The 21662-nt window shown below is 37.4% G+C and overlaps 2 protein-coding genes and 1 long non-coding RNA gene across 3 annotated transcripts; 2 read left to right on the top strand and 1 right to left on the bottom strand.

The window, feature by feature from the left end:
- Positions 1–1812: 1812 nt before the first annotated feature.
- Positions 1813–3383, top strand: LOC148960552 (uncharacterized). Its single transcript, XM_089109584.1, has one exon. It carries the CDS (start codon positions 2330–2332, stop codon positions 3308–3310), a length of 981 nt encoding a protein of 326 aa, XP_088965710.1. The 5' UTR covers positions 1813–2329; the 3' UTR covers positions 3311–3383.
- A 2484-nt stretch (positions 3384–5867) lies between these two features.
- Positions 5868–6909, bottom strand: LOC148960551 (uncharacterized). The gene is made up of 2 exons (XR_016143909.1): positions 5943–6909; positions 5868–5909 (listed from the first exon to the last, which is right to left on the bottom strand). It is a non-coding gene; the product is annotated as an uncharacterized LOC148960551 (long non-coding RNA).
- Positions 6910–12238: 5329 nt separating this feature from the next.
- LOC135695572 (uncharacterized) lies at positions 12239–14337 on the top strand. The gene has a single exon (XM_065214700.2). It carries the CDS (start codon positions 12773–12775, stop codon positions 13751–13753), a length of 981 nt encoding a protein of 326 aa, XP_065070772.2. The 5' UTR covers positions 12239–12772; the 3' UTR covers positions 13754–14337.
- The last annotated feature ends 7325 nt before the right edge of the window (positions 14338–21662 follow it).

Here is a 21662-nt window from a genome sequence, read left to right as displayed (position 1 = left end):
GTCAGAATAAAATTTTATAGTTTTCCAACAAATTTTAAAATTTTCTAGTCATCCACTCTTAGCCCTTGTCGACTTATGGGGCGTTTTTATATATTTTCTAAGGTCATTCTTAGAGCTGTTATGTTCATTTTAAAGCACCTCGTTCAATCTTTCTTCACTTGTGATGCTGTTTTAAGCTTGGTTCCCACTAGGCGACTGAGTGCGTTCAAGTGCGTTCATCTCTGGGCGTTCAAGTTAAAAGCTAAGTGGGAATGCTCCGGGCGTTTAACTTGGAGGAGATGAACGCATTTGAACGCTCAGAAAAGTTAAACGCCAAGATCAGAAAATTTTGATCTGAGCGTTTAGACATAGAAGAAGCCGAAAAATTCAAGGAATGTTTCATTCATCAACCAACAAGTAAGATGCAAATGTAAAGCCAAAATAAGGCACTTTCAACCATAGCAATGCATGAAATGCATTTCGTGACTGTTAGCACCTTGAGATCAATAAAACATTGCCAATTAAGAGATTTCTGCTAACTTATAAATTTTGAAAAGAGCTATACAATCAGGATTACTTGAAATGACTAACGAGAGGCAATAAACTGAAAGCATAGAACACCTACAATGTACACGTAAAAGAATTGCGAAATTTGTGGCACGAAAATGCAAGGGAACTTAAGTTGCGATCCAGTTGCGATACTTGATCGGATAGTGTGGCTAACAATGGCCTTTACATAATTTTCAAGAAAGGATTACAACATCTTACATATGCATAATTAATAAGTGATAAAAGAGCAAGAATGATAATTATTTTAGTGTTTAAATGCATGTCCTAGATTCTCTAAAATGCGACATTTAGACATTTTGACTTGTCTTCACACAGCTAGCTGAGGGTTTATGTTTTGCAAGTGGGAATGCCTCGGTAGTTTATCTGTTATCTTTAATTCAATTAAAGGATTAGAGATGAACGCACTTGAACGCACTTTTAGTCGCCTAGTGGGAACCAAGCTTTAAGAAATATTTGCGGGCCACCCTCAAGGCTCCCTGTTTATTCTAAATCAAACTCCTGAAAAAGTATGTTGATTCATAAAAAAATTAACGATTTCTGATCTAAACTCCAAAGAATTAAAATAATTACACAGTTATTTCATTTGAGGCCCTGGTATCATATCTTCGTCACAATTAGCTTTTGAAACACTGCAGCAACAAAGCACTTAAGAAATTGAAAGATAGAAAACAGCCAAAGTTTCGTGCATCAGAAAGGATTCTTACTCCAACAACAAATTCACAAAATACAATTTATGGACAACAGCTAATTTTCATAGATTTAGTCATTTTCTCCTCTTGTTTCTTTGTTCGATTTAACGCCAGCATAAATGCCATAAATTTCGTTTCGAAGGGGTTGAGGATCATGTCTGCGTCATAATTATTGCTTGAAACGCTCTTTGATCTAGATGAAGAACAAAAAGAATAATGATGTTCTTCTATGGTTAATGAAAGCACGTTTTAAGGAAATCGATAGTCATAATGCTTTGTAAAAAATTTCAGAAAAAACGTTCGCCCAAGGGTTTAGCCACCCCTTTAAGCGACCGGTTTTTAGTGTAATTTCGTTGAAATAAGCGCAAAATCATTTGAAATTGTATTATTAGAGGGCAATACAGCCTATCCATATTCTTTTAAGCCCAAAACTACGCAAGAGGTAAAAAATTCAGAGAAACACGTTCGTGGCGGGTCTAGCGACTCCTTTTAGAAACCGGTTTTTTGTGTACTTTCACCAAAATAAGCATAAAGTCATTTGAAATGGTTTCTAGAATGATTCATTTACTATAAACCATTCCCGGGTAACGCCCGCCATTAAATCTGAGTAGCAAACTGACCTTTGGACTCTATGGCCATCAACCGTAGCAATGGTAATTTCCAATACATCAAAGCCGTAATTTCACAATCACGCTATTCTAACGTCATGTCATTCACTTATCGACACTTAATTAAACTGTCTATTATCTTGTACATAATTATTCATTGAATTTCGCCTATTATTTTCCATTGTCTAGCCCCGTTGGCAATTTCAGGTGGAATAAGTGTAGAAATCTTTTGTAGAAAGCAAGAGAAAAGAGAGAGAAAGAACCTTTAGAAACCACGGAGAGCACTAATCGTGATAGAGACGCTTTTGGGACGAAACCGGGAGAAAACCGTAAACTATAGTAGATTATAATCATTCACCTCATTGTTTGTACACAGTCTGTATTTCTGGATTCCTTTAAAATTTCGAAGGATCGATACTGCTGTTTTTGCTGATTAACGGTAAGTTTGTCCAGGCAGAGAAATCGTTTGACCTTGTTTCTAAAATGAATTTGAAACTCAAGATCGTTGGCACTGCCTTAATTGCTTCGATAGCATGGACTTTCTTGTACAAAAGCTTTGAAATTAGTTCAGTCTTTCCTGGAAATTCAAAGGCCATTGGTGGAGTCTTCTTCAAGATGAAGTTTAAATATCAATCGGTGCTAAAACAAAATCTCGGACCGAAAATGTCCTCCGCGGTGGATCCAGAAACAGGACACCTATTAGAAGAAGAAAAATCTGGCTTGTTTCATTTGGTGACAACATTTGTGCCATTTGATCACGAAGATGTTAGAAAAGGTTTGTTAATAAAGGGTTTACCACCTACTGATGAAGAAATTAAGGCAAGGATGGCTGAAGTATTTGAGTGTCTCAAAAGAAACCTTGAAAACCAACTGGTATCGCATGTTCACGTTTTGGTCAGGCGAGAATCGACCATTAGACGGTTGAAAATGCTTGATTTCAAGTTTATTCATAAACTCGTAATTCATAACAATTTCGCATCACCGTCCATCAAAGATAACATTGACTATGCTGCACAATATTTGAAAGGAAAGACTGTAATGTTACTCCATCAAGACAATTTCTTAGGACCAGGCTGGGAAAAAGTCAATCACACGGTCCTGAGAGAAAAAAAATTGATGTATGCACTAACAAGGCATCCTGCAAACTGCAGTGAATCATATACGTCCGCACATTGTGGAGATGGTTATTCTTACATTGGGAGCCATGATATATTTGTATTTTACGTAAGAGGAGACATAACTGCTGACAAATTGACTGAGCTAGATGTCCCTCCAAATTCATCTGGTATGGAAAACGTTCTTTTGTGGATCTTTAAAGAAAGGCTGGCTTATAAGGTGCTAAACCCCTGTAAAGTGCTTAAAGTTTATCATCAACATTGCATTCCGGTGAGGGATAATTGGAGGAAACGAATTAATAGAAACGGCCTAAATGGCGGAGCTTCGTTTACCGACAAACTTGAATAAATTTGACATTGCTAGTGACTTTATTGCTATTAAAATTGCTTTTTGTGTAGCATTTTTTAAAATTTGGTTCAGTTCTTAAATAAACACAATATCATCTTTGAACATCAATATGGATTTCAAAAAATCAAATCAACTACACTAGCAATTGTGAAACTACAATCACAACTAATCTACAACATTGAAAATAATCTTACATTATGCTGAATATTTCTCGATTTGTCCAAAGTATTTGATACAGTCAACCACAGTATACTACTAAGTAAGTTAGAGCACTATGGAATTAGGGGAGTAGGTCACACCTGGTTTAAATTGCGAGAACTCTACAGAATTGAAAATTGATTGTGGTGTCCCTCAAGGAAGCATATTAGGCCCCTTCCTCTTCTTGCTTTATATTAATGATATATATAACTCCTCCGAAGTCCTTGATTTTCGTCTCTTTGCTGGTGACACAAGTATTTTATTTGCTGGTAAAAGCCTAGATACAATTGAACAAACAGTCAATTATACCTTGGCTTTAAACTGCAGTCTTTGCAGTCTTGAATGACACGGGATACCTATGCTCAGACGGAAAACCATATTTTGATGAATAGGCTGGTGTCTACGGAGGCAAAACAACAAATTGCGAGCAGAACAAAAGGGAAAAACTTTTGTGTGGTATCCAAGACAAACAAAAGGGTATTGAGAAAAGGAGGGGGGTTGCAAAAATTTTCACAGAGGCACTGTCTTCTGTCAGAAAGAAATCTAGAGTCTAGATTTAGTGAGTGATGTATACCAACCCCTCCCTTCCCCCCTCATGGTTCGAAAATGCATAAATATGAGTAGTAATATTGCTTAAGGCACAATTATCAATGCATTATCTGAAAGACCCTAGCCCTGGCCTGGAACTCAGTCAGGTTTTTTGCTGGATCCGCCCCTTGCTTGGATGATGCCATATTGAAAATTGCCTGTTTCATGGCGGGCTCCATTGAGAATCCACTTTTGGATCTTGTTCTGGTCATTTTTATCGCGGGCCCCTTCAATGTCTAAAACTTTGTAGCTTGGGTGTTCTGTTTGCGCTGACTGTTCTGTTGGTGACGAAAATGAAAAAATAGTCGTCTTGGTGTGAAATTATTAAAGCATCTCTTAACTATAAACGCCTTGTAAAATTTATAAAGTTTTTTTAATCTCCAATTTCATTTCTTTCATTAATTAACTAATTGATTGTAAGTAACTAATTCCATGTGTATTGTAAACACTACTGTAGCGCCTGCTGTAAAAAAATTGATTATGATTATATTATGACTCCCTGCAAATAAGATATTCTTGTTATTTTTGTGAGCTGCCAACTTTTTGCAGTCTATTCAGGTGAAGTGGGGCTCGTACCACTCGAACAGGATTTGCTTTTCCGTTAACATTGCTTTAGTCGACGCCAAGTGTCATTTTTATCTAGATTTTTTTCGTATTTAGCTTGTTTATCATTTACATTCTTCTTTTATAAGAATATTTTAATAAGAACACGAGCCTCAAATTTGTCAAAAGTTAAGAACAAATTCAGAACAAGCCGAGGCTGAGCTTCTGCCAAATGTATTTTTTGTTGAAAATATATGATTATTATTATGACTAATGTTATATTAAGTGATTGACATTTCGAACTGCTATTGCTTGAACTTCCGGACGCTTCACGCTGAGAACATGTTTTGTTGACCTCTAGATTTCCATTACTCGTATTCTCGGATTTAACCTGTTGCAATTGAAATATATGAAAGTTCTGTTCAGTTTATAGTATGATAATTTATAATATTTTAACAGGTTATGGGCCCAGACACTTTTCATAAGTTTTTTCGTCTGTACATGGCTTAGATATTTGCTCCGTACATAAATAAATCAGAGGAAGTCTGTTGGAATATTTCGCTGTAATCATTGCAGCCAAAGACACTGGTTTTAAAGTTGAAAAAATGAATGGAGAGAACAATCATAGCTGGAAGTTCCAGATGAAAATGTACCATATCGGAAAAGATTTATGGGAATTATTTACGGGAGAAGAAACCCTGAATGCCGCAGCAAATCCTGAACAGCAAAGGAGATTTCGAGAGAGGGAAAATGTGGCCCTCGCTACAGTGTGCCTGTCTGTTGAAACAAGTTTACAAATTTATGTTCGATCTGCTAAGAATGCTAAAGAAGCTTGGGACAATCTTGAACAACATTTTGAGCGAAAATCGTTATCACAAAAAATATTCTACCCAGGGACGAAAACAAGTTGCTAATTTTGGGGGGGCGTGGAAGTATGAAAATTCCAACTTCAAGTGATAAATTTTTCATTCGACCAGTAGATCTGTTGTACCTACCAAATTGATATTTGTAAATAGCCCGAGCACCATAGTTCTATTTTCTTTATAATTACCAAATCTTTACTCAATAATTAGCCTAAAGCATAAAAGCCTAAATCTCTAAATTTTGATTAACATGAAACAAACATTAAACATACTGTAAGAAGTAAAGCAACATTTAAGCAAAACCAGTATTAGATATACTTAATGATTAGTAGTATTCTTTCAGATCAATTGATCAATTTTATCTAAAATACATTTTTTCACGATATAGAAGCACCAAGAATTTGGGCCTTTTATTTTCGTTCTTGATCGAAGAAAACTACCTTTAAACTTTTCAGAGGGCCAAATGCCTTTTCATTCTTTACAATTGAAATGATGATTTGAGAACAAACTTGTGCATATGCCTGATTCGAAAGATGAAATACTCTTCTTTGATCAAATACTTCTACTGCAGTTTTTGCAATGTGTTCTTGCTCCACAGCAGTTTTGTCATAGGAATTTATGATAAGGACTCAAGGACATTAACAAATAACAGGGGGAGTTTAGCATAAACTCGTTTTTTATAAGAAGCGTTGAGAATTTTTAGTACTGAAAGATTCTTAATCTTTTATTGAATTAACTACTCGTAGTTTCTAAAAAAATTCCCACTCTAATATTTTCTGATCAATGCGGGTATTATTATTCCAAACTGTAAGTTTCAAGTTTCTTATCCGTAAGTTCACCTTGCCTGTTCGTAATTTGATTCAACTCCCGTCAGAAAGAAAGAAAAAGAAAACGGGGCAAGTGTGCAATTTGGATCCAGTGGAGACGGGATTCACAATAGAAAACGATTGGATGGGTCAGCTTCAGTCTGTGAATTTTAATGTTTAGAATTTTTATATTTAAAATAAAAAAACTTCTTAAAATATAAAATTCACAAGTTTGGTCTTAAGAAAAAAATTCCAAGTCAACCGTTACGTTTTCCAACTGTAACTGGATTTTCCAAACTTTGGGGGGGCGTTACGCCCCCCACGCCCCCCTATTATTTACGTGCCTGATTCTACCGCAGGAAGCTATATTCTGCACGAATGGGAAAAGGAGCGAAAATGATCGACCATATAAATTACATTAAAGGACAAGTGCCACACTTTTCACCCTATCTTTTCTTTTCATTAACTTATAGATCATTATTTAGAAGTAAGTTTTTCCTGGTTTAGAACAAAAAATTCTAATCAGGGGGCGCAGGGGGCGCGATTTTGCTTTTTATCACGTGACCATGTGACGTACATTGTTATAACTCGGAATTTTCCTGTCATTGATAGGGAGTTTACGAAACACGACGCGACAGGTCCAGACGAACTGAATTCATTTAGAAGCATGTTGTAAACGTTAATATTGCACTGCATACCAGTAGCAGCAATAACAAATTATTACAATCTACGTCACGGTGCCACGTGATTCATTTCCCACCATAATTTGAAAAGGGTTTTTAAGTGGGAAAATGAAATCAGAAAGGAAAAATATTTCAACAACACTCTCATGCAGCATTTTACCTTAAGTTAAAAGGAGAAAAAAAATTTGGCGCCAAAAGCGTGTCACTTGTCCTTTAAAACACTCGCCGAGCATTTGGAAGCAGTGGATGACGAAATAGCTGAAAAAGATTTGGTTATCATTTTAATCAGCAGTCTACCTGAGGAATACAATTATTTGATCACTGCTCTAGAAACAATTGCTGAAGAGAAATTGAGTTGGAACTTTGTTCGTGACAGATTAATTCACGAATATGATAAAATGCAGGGCGGAAGTGAAGGGACAGTGAGTACTCCAAAAGCTGAGGCGTGCCAAGATGCATTATTTACAAAGAAGTTAACAGAACACAAGAAAATGAGTACTTGCAAGAAATTTCAATGCCATTATTGCAAAAAGCCCGGACACTTTGCCAGGGATTGCTTTAAAAAGAAAGCTGATGCAAAAAATAACCCCAAGAACGTAACAGCAAGTATGGCAGAAACAAAACAGGAAAATAGCAATGAAGAAACAGCAACTGAGATAACGTTAGCTGTGGGTAATACTCCATCAGATAAAGATGACTGGTGGATAGACTCGGGGGCATCACAGCACATGACCCCTCTTAAAAAGGGGATGTATGGATATACCCCATTCAAGAAACCATTAGAAGTGAAGCTTGCTGATGATACTGTAATTTTTGCTTATGGAAAAGGGGAATTGCAGCTTGTTTTGTATGATGGCAAAGACAAGGTGAATGCAACCCTGAAAGTTGTACTTTACGTACCAAAAATACAGAAAAACTTGCTATCTTTGCCTTCTATCACTGACAAAGATGCAGAAGTGCAGTTTAAAGGTCAAAATTGCAAGATAATCATCAATGGCAATGTATACAGTATTGGCCACAAGCATGTAAACTGTATAAATTGAATGTAGATCCTGAGCAATCATGCTGTTTTGGATCAACTGTTGCAAATGATGACAATGCACTTTGGCATTATCGCTATGGACACCTTGGTTATGACAACCTGAAGCTGCTGCACAACAAATCTATGGTAGATGGGCTGAGCTGGAAACCAAATGAGCAAACTGATAGAAAATGTGAAGGCTGTGCGTATGGGAAACAAAGTCGCCAACCATTTTCAAAGAACTGTTCACAGAACAATACTCAGCCTTTAGAACTTATACACAGTGATGTGTGTGGTCCCATGAATGTCACTTCAGTGGGAGGTTCAAGGTATTTTGTCACCTTCATAGATGACTGTACTCACTACACTACTGTGTACATGCTAAAGAAGAAGAGTGAAGTACTGGATAAATTTAAAGAATTTGTTGAGTCATCTGAAAGACTGATTGGAAAACAAGTAAAGAAGCTTAGATCAGATAATGGAGGCGAATACATTTCAGAAGAATTTGCTGAATATTGCAAAAGTCGTGGAATACTGCACGAATTCACGGTTCCCTACACACCACAGCAGAATGGCGTTGCTGAACGCATGAACCAAACAATCATAGACACTGTAAGGTCAATGCTACATCATGGTAATCTTCCATTGAGTTTTTGGGCAGAGGCTGTGTCTACAGCAAATTACTTCAGAAACAAAAGCCCAACATCATGTTTGAAAGAGAAAACACCACATGAGTGCTGGTATGATGAGAAACCTGATGTAAGCCATTTCAAAGTATTTGGCTGTAATGCTTTTGTCCATGTGCCAGACCAAAAAAGAAGCAAACTGGACAAAAAGTCTATGCATTGTATCTTTGTTGGTTACCCTTTTGGCTGTAAAGGATACAAGTTGTACAATCCTGAAACAAAGCAGATGATAAGAAGTCGTGATGTCATATTTCTGGAGAATTCCTTCGAACACAAACTGTTTGACAATGAAAAGGGATTAACAGAACTGTTAACTACTGACAAGAAAGATTTATCGTCTGATGCTTTGCATTTCAAGGCCGTACAAGATGCCAACAAGAGTAAAGATAATGAAGAACTTGCAGAGAATCAAGAAGAAGAAAATGCTGTACCAGAAGAACTGCATCAAAGACCTCAAAGAAACAGAGTTGCTCCTGAAAGATTAGGAAGTATAACGGGTGAATGGTGGAACTATGCAACACTTGCTGTATCTGACACTGATGAACCAAAGAATATGAATGAAGCACTGAACGGAAAAGATGCTCAAAAGTGGCAAGATGCAGCTGATGCTGAATACAAGTCCTTAATGGAGAACAATACCTGGAACCTTGTAGATTTGCCTGATGGAAAGAATTTAGTTGGCTGCAAATGGCTGTTTTAAGTAAAAAGGAATGCAGATGGGAGCATCAATCGCTACAAAGTTCGTTTAGTTGCACAGGGTTACTCACAAGAAGCTGGTGAGGATTATGATGAAATATTTGCACCTGTGGCAAAATACAATTCCATTCGATCTGTGCTGGGAATTGCAAACCAATTTGACATGGAGGTACATCAAATGGATGTAAAGACGGCATTTCTTAATGGCAAGCTGGACAACGAGATATATCCACAAGAAAATCAACATCGGGATACATCTTCAAGTTAGGAGGCGCTACAATCTCATGGAAATCAAAAAGACAATCGATAGTCGTCTTATCGACATCGATAGTTGCTATTGAAATATATGAAAGTTCTGTTCAGTTTATAGTATGATAATTTATAATATTTTAACATTTCTGAGCAACGTTTTTCTCAAAATCAAGGATTTTAGCGGTATGTAGTTGCTTTTTCGGTGAATATTCAAATTTTTCAGCAAATTAAGGCTGTCTCTCTCACTTTGTTGGCAACTGAGGCCTGAACGCCACCCTAGAGCTAAAGAGCTAGCACTCGCACTGCTTATACTCTATTAGAATCTATTTGTGAGGAGGGAGCCTGAGATAGAAAGGGGGTAGAGGCTCCCCTCTTCCTAGCGATATTCACAGGAGTGCGAGTAATTTTTTTATCACGTGACCAGTGCGGAGCCAATTTTTTTCAAATCGAGTTTAATTCACCTCTTTTCTTTTCCGAGGCTAATCTGCATACTCTACAGTAGGGCCATTGGCAAGCCCGCGCAGCGGGCTTTGTAGGGGAGCTAGTCTTCCGTTAATCGAAATTTGCATGCTATCAATTTGATACATTACATTTCTCATTTAGAGGCAGGGTTGGAAGTTGCTTAAAAACATTTTGCAAGCCCGGGTTTATCCGTGGTTCTTGTGTAGCGGGATTTACTGGGGGCTAGTTATCCGTCCATTGAAATGTACACATCTTTCTGCCAGCCCCCACCAATTATTAATCCTCGTTGACACAATTTCATGGATTATTCCTATAAGTTCTCCTATTTAGTCAGAATAAAATTTTATAGTTTTCCAACAAATTTTAAAATTTTCTAGTCATCCACTCTTAGCCCTTGTCGACTTATGGGGCGTTTTTAAATATTCTCTAAGGTCATTCTTAGAGCTGTTATGTTCATTTTAAAGCACCTCGTTCAATCTTTCTTCACTTGTGATGCTGTTTTAAGCTTGGTTCCCACTAGGCGACTGAGTGCGTTCAAGTGCGTTCATCTCTGAGCGTTCAAGTTAAACGCCAAGTGGGAATGCTCCGGGCGTTTAACTTGGAGGAGATGAACGCACTTGAACGCTCAAAAAAGTTAAACGCCAAGATCAAAAAATTTTGATCTGAGCGTTTAGACATAGAAGAAGCCGAAAAATTCAAGGAAGGTTTCATTCATCAACCAACAAGTAAGATGCAAATGTAAAGCCAAAATATGGCACTTTCAACCATAGCAATGCATGAAATGCATTTCGTGACTGTTAGCACCTTGAGATCAATAAAACATTGCCAATTAAGAGATTTCTGCTAACTTGTAAATTTTGAAAAGAGCTATACAATCAGGATTACTTGAAATGACTAACGAGAGGCAATAAACTGAAAGCATAGAACACCTACAATGTACACGTAAAAGAATTGCGAAATTTGTGGCACGAAAATGCAAGGGAACTTAAGTTGCGATCCAGTTGCGATACTTGATCGGATAGTGTGGCTAACAATGGCCTTTACATAATTTTCAAGAAAGGGTTACAACATCTTACATATGCATAATTAATAAGTGATAAAAGAGCAAGAATGATAATTATTTTAGTGTTTAAATGCATGTCCTAGATTCTCTAAAATGCGACATTTAGACATTTTGACTTGTCTTCACAAAGCTAGCTGAGGGTTTATGTTTTGCAAGTGGGAATGCCTCGGTAGTTTATCTGTTATCTTTAATTCAATTAAAGGATTAGAGATGAACGCACTTGAACGCACTTTTAGTCGCCTAGTGGGAACCAAGCTTTAAGAAATATTTGCGGGCCACCCTCAAGGCTCCCTGTTTATTCTAAATCAAACTCCTGAAAAAGTATGTTGATTCATAAAAAATTTAACGATTTCTGATCAACTCCAAACTCCAAAAAATTAAAATAATTACACAGTTATTTCATTTGAGGCCCTGGTATCATATCTTCGTCACAATTAGCTTTTGAAACACTGCAGCAACAAAGCACTTAAGAAATTGAAAGATAGAAAACAGCCAAAGTTTCGTGCATCAGAAATGATTCTTACTCCAACAACAAATTCACAAAATACAATTTATGGACAACAGCTAATTTTCATAGATTTAGTCATTTTCTCCTCTTGTTTCTTTGTTCGATTTAACGCCAGCATAAATGCCGTAAATTTCGTTTCGAAGGGGTTGAGGATCATGTCTGCGTCATAATTATTGCTTGAAACGCTCTTTGATCTAGATGAAGAACAAAAAGAATAATGATGTTCCTCTATGGTTAATGAAAGCACGTCATAAGGAAATCGATAGTCATAATGCTTTGTAAAAAATTTCAGAAAAAACGTTCGCCCGAGGGTTTAGCCACCCCTTTAAGCGACCGGTTTTTAGTGTAATTTCGTTGAAATAAGCGCAAAATCATTTGAAATGGTATTATTAGAGGGCAATACAGCCAATCCATATTCTTTTAAGCACAAAACTACGCAAGAGGTAAAAAATTCAGAGAAACACGTTCGTGGCGGGTCTAGCGACTCCTTTTAGAAACCGGTTTTTTTGTGTACTTTCACCAAAATAAGCATAAGGCCATTTGAAATGGTTTCTAGAATGATTCATTTACTATAAACCATTCCCGGGTAACGCCCGCCATTAAATCTGAGTAGCAAACTGACCTTTGGACTCTATGGCCGTCAACCGTAGCGATGGTAATTTCCAATACATCAAAGCCGTAATTTCACAATCACGCTATTCTAACGTCATGTCATTCACTTATCGACACTTAATTAAACTGTCTATTATCTTGTACATAATTATTCATTGAATTTCGCCTATTATTTTCCATTGTCTAGCCCCGTTGGCAATTTCAGGTGGAAGAAGTGTAGAAATCTTTTGTAGAAAGCAAGAGAAAAGAGAGAGAAAGAACCTTTAGAAACCACGGAGAGCACTAATCGTGATAGAGACGCTTTTGGGACGAAACTGGGAGAAAACCGTAAATTATAGTAGATTATAATCATTCACCTCATTGTTTGTACACAGTCTGTATTTCAGGATTCCTTCAAAATTTCGAGGGAGCGATACTGCTGTTTTTGCTGATTAACGGTAAGTTTGTCCAGGCAGAGAAATCGTTTGACCTTGTTTCTAAAATGAATTTGAAACTCAGGTTTTTTGGAACTGTCATAATTGCTTTGATAGCAGTTGCTTTCTTGTACAATAGCATTGATAATGACTCAGTCTTTCGTGGAAATTCCAAGGCCATTGGTGGAGTCTTCTACAAGATGCAGTTTAAATATAAATCGCTGCTAAAACGAAATCTCGGACCCAAAATGTCCTCAGCGGTGGATTCAGAAACAGGACACCTATTAGAAGAAGAAAAATCTGGCTTGTTTCATTTGGTGACAACATTTGTGCCATTTGATCACGAAGATGTTAGAAAAGGTTTGTTAATCAAAGGTTTATCACCTACTGATGAAGAAATTAAGGCAAGGATGGCTGAAGTGTTTGAGTGTCTCAAAAGAAACCTTGAAAACCAACTGGTATCGCATGTTCACGTTTTGGTCAGGCGAGAATCGACCATTAGACGGTTGAAAATGCTAGATTTCAAGTTTATTCATAAACTCGTAATTCATAACAATTTCGCATCACCGTCCATCAAAGATAACATTGACTATGCTGCAAAATATTTGAAAGGAAAGACTGTAATGTTACTTCATCAAGACAATTTATTAGGACCAGGCTTCGAAAAAGTCAATCACACGGTCCTGAGAAAAAAAAAATTGATGTATGCACTAACAAGGCATCCTGCAAACTGCAGTGCATCATATGCGTCCGAGCATTGTGGAGAGGGTTATCGTTACGTTGGAAGTCATGACGTATTTATTTTTCACGTTAGAGGAGAATTCGCTGATGACAAACTGGCTGAACTAAATGTCCCTCCAAATACATTTGGTATGGAAAACGTTCTTTTGTGGATCTTTAAAAAAAGACTGGCTTATAAGGTGCTAAACCCCTGTAAAGTGCTTAAAGTTTATCATCAACATTGCATTCCGGTGAGGGATAATTGGAGGAAACGAATTAACAGAAACGGCCTAAATGGCGGAGCTTCGTTTACCGACAAACTTGAATAAATTTGACATTGCTAGTGACTTTATTGCTATTGAAATTGCTTTTTGTGTAGCATTTTTTTAAATATGGTTCAGTTCTTAAATAAACACAATATCATCTTTGAACATCAATATGGATTTCAAAAAATCAAATCAACTACACTAGCAATTGTGAAACTACAATCACAACTAATCTACAACATTGAAAATAATTTTACATCATGCTGCACATTTCTCGATTTGTCCAAAGTATTTGATACAGTCAACTACAGTATACTATTGAGTAAGTTAGGGCACTATGGAATTAGGAGAGTAGATCACACCTGGTTTAAATTGCGAGAACTCTACAGAATTGAAAATTAATTGTGGTGTCCCTCAAGGAAGCATATTAGGCCCCTTCCTCTTCTTGCTTTATATTAATGATATATATAACTCCTCCGAAGTCCTTGATTTTTGTCTCTTTGCTGGTGACACAAGTATTTTATTTGCTGATAAAAGCCTAGATACAATTGAACAAACAGTCAATTATGAATTGAAAAATGTTTCTGAATGGCTTCTAGCTAATAAGTTATCACTCAATATAGCTAAATCAAATTTTCTCATAGTAAGACCTTATAAAAATAGTAGAATAGAATAATAATAGTAATAAAAAAATAATAAAAATAATAATAATAGAACTGTAAATCTAATAATAAATGACACTAATAAAACTACTCTTAAACCATTGAAAATAAGCCTACGTAAAGCTGTCAGAGTAATAGATTTTGCTTCTTACACAGCTCACACAGAATCAGTCTTTAAACGTTTCAAGTTATTAAACTTAGAAAATCTTTACAAGCTCGAAACAGCGAAATCTATGTTTCAAATCAACCAGGAAAATCATAGTAACTTTCTTCGAAAGGAATTTATCAAAACTAGTAAATTACATTGCTATAATACGAGACAATCGTCCGATCTTGGTTTTTCTCTTCCCTCTATCTCTACAAACTTAAGAAAAAACTTTCTGACAGTTGATGGAGTTGAGCATTGGAATCCTTGGCAATTGAAGTAAAGAATATCCGCAACAAAAATCCCTTCAAAAATTGATGAAACTATACCTTTTACAGAACTCCTAGGCCATAAAAATTCTCTGTACATTTTTTAAATATATCCCTAACCAGTGAAAGTGTAGATCGGCATTCCTTTGTAACTGCTTAAACTAATAATTCCCGTGATTTCTTGTTTATTCTGGAACTTTCCGTTTAAAATGGTATAAAAGCAGCATTTGTAAGATTTGAGTTTTAGTATTAGTTAGTTCGATAGTTAGTCTTCACGCTCTTCGACGATAGAAAATTATTATAGAGACTTATTATTGCTCTCATAATCGGAGAGTCATTTTTCTATGATCAATCTTCGGATCATGGGGGGTCTAAAGAAATGGGGGGGGGGGGGTTAAAACCGTATAAAAAGAGGCTTTTCTGGTAATTTGTTACTTAATATTTGGCATTTTTTGTAAAAAGGGGGGCCAAAGCCACCAAGCCCCTCCTCTTCCGCGGTGATTGTTAATTGACTAAATTTTTTAAATTTCAAACTTTTGTATTCCAACTTTGTATTCTTGGTATATTGTAATTAACATCTGTTTTTGCTGATAGAGATTTTAAGTTTGAGTTTGAGTTTGATCTCGAAGCAATCAAAGAGGGCAAGTTTCTTCTTTGCAATGCTGGTTTTCAGTGTATGGTTTCCATCTGTCGAATTAAACAGAAAAAAGCGTTCCAAAATACCGAGAAAAAGTGCACATGAAGCAAATTTACTAATAATATCTACACTCAGCGAGCAAAAGTATTGCACAGGCTGAGTCAGAAAATGAGAAAGACAGTTCTCGTAGAAAAGGACAACATAATAAATGACGACAAGAAGATTTGTGAAATTTTAATTCTTATTTTGTCAACATAACCGACACAATACCTATCACAGCACCGCCAGAGTCTGACGTTGAAATCACTTCGTCAACTGATCATGTGCTGTATTTGATTCAGAAATACAGGAACCCCCCTAGTATTATCAGAATTAAGGAAAATGTTGTTTTTAGAGACGAATTTGATTTTGTTGCACCTTTTGATGTTTGGAATGAACTATCGTAGGGCCAGTGGCAAGCCCGCGTAGCGGGCTTCGTAGGGGAGCTAGTTTTGACACTATAATGCGTTTTCGTGTCAATCCAATAGCAATTACAGCAGATATTGAGAAGGCATTTCTCCAAATTGAAATACAAGAAGCAGATCGTGACGTATTGCGTTTTCTTTGGTACAAAGATGTGAATAGTCCAAATCCTTCCATTGTACAATTCCATTTCAGGCGTCTTGTATTTGGTTTAAGGTGTAGTCCAGCTTTGTTAGGATAAACAATAAGGCACCCAGAGAACAATATAGAGAAGAAAGCCCTGAAATCGTTAATATACTTAGTAGATTGTACGCTGATAACCTTTCTTGCAGTGCTAAGAATAGAGAGGAGGGTTTTGATATTTATCGTAAAACTAAGGAGATCATGTTGAAAGGTGGCTTTAATCTTCGTAAATGGCATACTAATAATAAGGTTTTGCAAAGCAAAATATCGAAACAGGAAAACAAAATTCAGGTAAATGAGTCTCACGGTAACGAAATTGTAGAGGACGATCAAACATTTTCTCAATATTGAATAGGCTCTACGCTAAGTAACGAGAAATCTAAAGTTTTAGGGGTAAACTGGAATAATGACTCGATACCCTTGGCTATCAACTTGAAAATGTGATTTAAACTTGGCTATAAACTTGAATTCGCACGCGCGCTACCTCCTACGAAACGTTCCGTTTTAAAGTTAGCGGCCAAAATATTCGACCCGCTAGGTTTTCTAAGCATTTTCACCTTCAATTTGAAAACCTTCTTTCAAAAACTGTGTCTAGAGAAATTATCGTGGGACGAAGAGTTGAAGAGTTCGCAAAGAAAATGTACGACTCTTGTATAGCAGAATTAGGCCTTTTGCAAGGTATACAAATAACAAGATGTCTTTTTCAGCCAAAGGAAAAGGTAAGAAAGATACAAATACACGGTTTTTCCGTTGCAAGTCAGGAAGCATATGCTGCTGTTGTATATTTGAGGCTAGAGTACGAATCTGATGAAACTGAAATCAAGTTTCTTGCTTGGAAATCAAAAGTATGCTCCATTAAATCACAGAGTATACCTTGATTAGAATTACAAGGGTTATTATTGTTGATATTAGTAAATTCAGTGAGCACAATACTGCAAGATGAATTACAAGAAACGTCTTTTGAAACCGTTTATTGGGTAGACTCATTTTCCCTCTTATGCTAGCCTGAGTGCAGACTATCTCAACCGCCGTGGTGCGGATCGCCGTAATATAGGGCAGCAGTAATATGGAGAAGTGACTGTTGCCGTAAAATGGGCAACTCCTCAGAAAAGGCTTTAAACGCGTATTTTAGTCATTTTCCACTACATTTAACGATAGATCTTCGAGATAAAGTCTATCAAATGAAATATCTCCCAGAGTTTTATCGATTTACTCCTTAAAACTTTCAAAAAATCTATCTTCGACACTCTAGCTCATTTAGGCCCGTCTTTCTTTTGTTTCCTCCACGAATATGAGGTTCATCCGCGCGTCTAACTAACACATTCGCGCGAATATATGACTTCAGTGCAGTAAGATGGAGCATTCGCGCGAATATATGACTTCAGTGCAGTAAGATGGAGAAGTACTTTATAAAACACGTAAAACCTTTCAAAATAAAAGCAACAGTAGCAAATTTATTAGCCTGCCACATAATTACGATGCTTGTTGCGAAATTTTAACCAATATATGCGTCTTCCTTGTGTGTTTTGGTAATGGTACTCCCAGCGCCGTAATATGGGGCAGTCGGTTGCAACGCCCCCTGTTAGAATGCAAACTTGATTCATTTTACGCAAAATTTGTCAATTTCTCCATTTTACGCAAAATTTCTCCATCTTACTGCACTGAAGTCATATATTCGCGCGAATGTGTTAGTTAGACGCGCGGATGAACCTCATATTCGTGGAGGAAACAAAAGAAAGACGGGCCTAAATGAGCTAGAGTGTCGAAGATAGATTTTTTGAAAGTTTTAAGGAGTAAATCGATAAAACTCCGGGAGATATTTCATTTGATAGACTTTATCTCGAAGATCTATCGTGAAATGTAGTGGAAAATGACTAAAATACGCGTTTAAAGCCTTTTCTGAGGACTTCCCCATTTTACGGCAACAGTCACTTCTCCATATTACCGCTGCCCTATATTACGGCGCTCCGCACCACCCGACCTCGACTATCTTATGCTGCATTCGAAATGGTAAGACTTGGAATCAGTATGTACGTAACAGGGTATCCCGGATATTGGAAATATCCTCTCGAGAACAATGGTTTCATTGCCCAGGGTTACAAAATCAAGCAGATTTACCATCACGTGGAAAAGTTCGTAACCTTGCCAAAAACACCTTTTGGTGGGAGGGTCCGTCATTTTTGAAATCTGACTCTGAGGGTTGGCCTACTGCCCCTGAGTGTGTTGAACTAGAAACCGCTAGCGCTTTGCAGGAAACTATGAAAACGGAATCTGGTATTACGCATGCAATGATCGTGTCAGAAGTAAATGTCCCGCATATCGATAATGTTCTTGATTTACAACGGTTTAGCACAAAAGGAAAGGTCTTTAGAACTATAGCATAGGTCCTTCGATTTGTTTCCAACCTGAAACGTTCCATAAGAAAAGAGGAGTTAAATAAGGAGAAAATTGTGAACGTTCTCGAGATGGAAAATGCGGAGAATATCCTTATAAGATCGATACAAAGTAAATCTTTTGAAAAGGAGCTGAATTATATTAAATCAAATCAAAAAAGCAATCAGAACTTAAAAGTACCCCTGCATGTTAATCAGCTTAACCTGTACTTGGATAATGATAACGTTCTTCGTTGCAGGTCTCGTTTAGGTAATGCTGTACTACCTGAAGCTAGCAAAAGACCTATAATCATGCCTTCATATAATCGTTATTCTGAACTTCTTATTCTTGATAGTCATGATAAGGTGTTCCACAATGGTACTAGGGAAACCTTGAAATTATTGCTGTTACTGGGTGCTGCGGGGGAGAGAACAAGTTAAGATAATCGAACGCAAGTGTGTTTTGTGTAAGAAATTAGAGGGTTTACCTTTCAAGACCATTTTCAGCCCAGATCTTCCGAATTTCAGGGTTGGCGAAAACCCCCCTTTCACGCATGTAGGGGAGGGCTATGCTGGTCCATTGTTAGTTTACAACAAGGACACGAAGGAACAGGATAAGTGCTATGTTTGCCTATTTACCTGCGCCTCTACAAAGGCAGTACATCTGGAATTTACAGAGAGTTTATCAGTTGAGGCGTTCATTCGTGCCTTCCGTCGTTACTGTGCGGCAAGAGGGTTACCAAGAACTCTTGTTAGTGACAATGCTAAGACTTTTAGGTCAGCGTCAAAGGAAATTAAGAAGTTATTACGCACGCCTAGGCTTAAAGAGTACCTTGTACTAAAGGGAGTAAGATGGAATTGTATTGTTGAACTTGCCCCTTTTCATGGAGGGTTTTGGGAAAGGTTAATTCGTAGTACTAGACGCTGTTTAGTAAAATTAATCGGAAGAGCCCTGTTAAATTTTCAGGAACTACACACCATACTGGTAGAGATCGAGGCTGTCCTGAATTCGAGACCCCTCACATTCGTATCCGACGACAGTGACGGTATATCCTATCCGCTTACTCCGTCACATCTCATTAATGGCCGAAACATTAACTGGTTACCGAACGATGCTCATTTTGAGATAATAAGCACCTACGAAGGTTTATCCAAACGCGCCAAAACGCACCATCAAAGTTTGTTGCACCAGTTCTTAAAAAATTGGAAAAATGAGTATCTTATACTTTTAACGAGCCTTCTATTAATGTAAATGATATTGTCATTCTCAGAGATGAAACGAAACGAAAAGATCTTTTTTGAAACTATGTAGGGTCACCGTGTTGCTACGAGGAAGGGATGGTTCGGTTCGTTCAGCGAAATTAAAGGTTCCAGGTAAGCAAACTATATTTACTAGATCTTTGAAATTTTTGCTGCCATTAGAAATTAGAAGTCCAACAACGTTGCAAGCTGACGAATCTATGCCAACGCCAAATGTCGCGTCATTGCAGCCAGCGCAAATTTTCACGCCGGCGCAGTCAACACCACGCCTTGTGCCTTTGCAACAAACGCACACTTTGCAGCAGCAAAATGCCAGTAGACCTAAGCGACAGGCAGTGGCGTACCCAAGAGGGGAATGGGGGGTCCGGACCCCTCCACTTTTCTAAAATATGGTCCTCGAGATTTGTCCAAAAACGATGTAAAACTCATTTGAGTAGTATACTGTATGCTTGTGTCAAAATAATTGTAAAATGCTTTGCTATTTGCCATAGCTAACATGAATCAAATAATGGGGGAAAATTTTGCAAAAAGGGTGTTTCCCCGTATTTGCGAGTGTTTGAAGGGCGTGGTCTAAAAAATTGTCAATAGACCCCAGACCCCCCCACTTCTGCAGCCCTAGGTACGCCACTGGCGGCAGGCTGCAGTAATAGCCGACATTCGTACAAAAGATTGTATTTAAGTAATTTACATATATATATAATCGCTGTGTTATGTTATTTTTACTGAAATGTAATATGTTTTGAATCTATAGATCAAAACAGGGGGGAGTGTGTTGTAAAGGTTCGTGTCCACTCACCACGTGTTAATGTCACGTGATGCGACTGCCAGAGGGTATGTATTTTCAAATTAGCACACGCACATAAAGTTTGAGGAGTTGCTTACAAACGCTAGACGTTGCGTATAATCAAAGTTATGTTTTGTTAACGAAGTTGTTTTTCTTCATGTTCCTGCCCTAACTATACAACAACATCGTACGATGTATCTAAATTCACAATTAACGCGCTCACTTTTAAATCTACAGTCCCTGGTTCTCAGTAACGCTACAAAAATCTCCAAATTTAACTACCAATAAGAAGCAAAAATAACATGTGCAGTTTTACGTCAACTAAAGCTAAATAACAGCAAATTGTAAGTAGAAATAAGCATGCCTATAACACATTGAACGCTTATAACTAAATTTACGCAAACATGTATCTGTAGCCAAGTTATGGAGTAAACAAGCAATGTTCAAGGTTCTCCCGCGATCCTAACGAGTTCACCATGCGATCCATCTAAGTGAACCGTAGGAAAAACAACTAATCACTACGCAATTCTGCGTTCATAGCAAACAATTTACCAACTACATTTAGCAATTATGGTTAGAAGAAAAATGCCCGAAAGCAATGGAAAAGTTCCGACATACTTCCCTCGTTGACTCATATGGAGTCAAGAATAAGACGAGTATTCCATTGCGAGTCTTTTGCTGCGGCGCGCTTAGGTCTAGTAGTAGGGAGTACTGGGGCTGGATCATCCGCTTTATTCTCATGCTCCTCCCCATTTCCACTTCACACGTCTACAATGTTTCTCCTCGCCAATCCGTGTTGTACTTCAAATGGAAATAATTTCTGTAAAAGGCCTATTTAAAAATTCTGGCTTACCTCTTCCGTTTACACGAACCTTTGCGCCTCTTACTATTCCATCCTTTCCCTTGATTAACTGAACGATAACGCCCATCTTCCATTGGCCTCTTTTCACGTTATCTTCCTTCACTAGTACCATGTCCCCGACTGCAGCATTTGATTCCTTGAATCCATTCTTCTTATGCACTTCTCGCAAATCTACAAGATACTCGGTTCTCCATCGAGACCAAAAGTGGTTTAGCTTCTTAAGCAAATAGAAGAATCGTTTGGTATGAGATGTGGTATCTTCATCAAGATTATTAGAGTCACAAGCAATTCCTTCAGATATCTGAGGAAGTCTCCTACCATAAATTAAATGAAATG

This window comes from Rhopilema esculentum, chromosome 2, assembly GCF_057945365.1.
Source record: "Rhopilema esculentum isolate cy_ngs chromosome 2, ASM5794536v1, whole genome shotgun sequence".
Lineage (NCBI taxonomy): Eukaryota > Metazoa > Cnidaria > Scyphozoa > Rhizostomeae > Rhizostomatidae > Rhopilema > Rhopilema esculentum.
Note: the sequence above shows the minus strand (reverse complement) of the source record. Positions and strands in the feature narration are given on the sequence as shown.

Bases quoted from the DNA above. Each gene is read 5' to 3' on its own strand.
- LOC148960552 (XM_089109584.1), top strand. From the start codon at position 2,330: ATGAATTTGAAACTCAAGATCGTTGGCACTGCCTTAATTGCTTCGATA.
- LOC135695572 (XM_065214700.2), top strand. From the start codon at position 12,773: ATGAATTTGAAACTCAGGTTTTTTGGAACTGTCATAATTGCTTTGATA.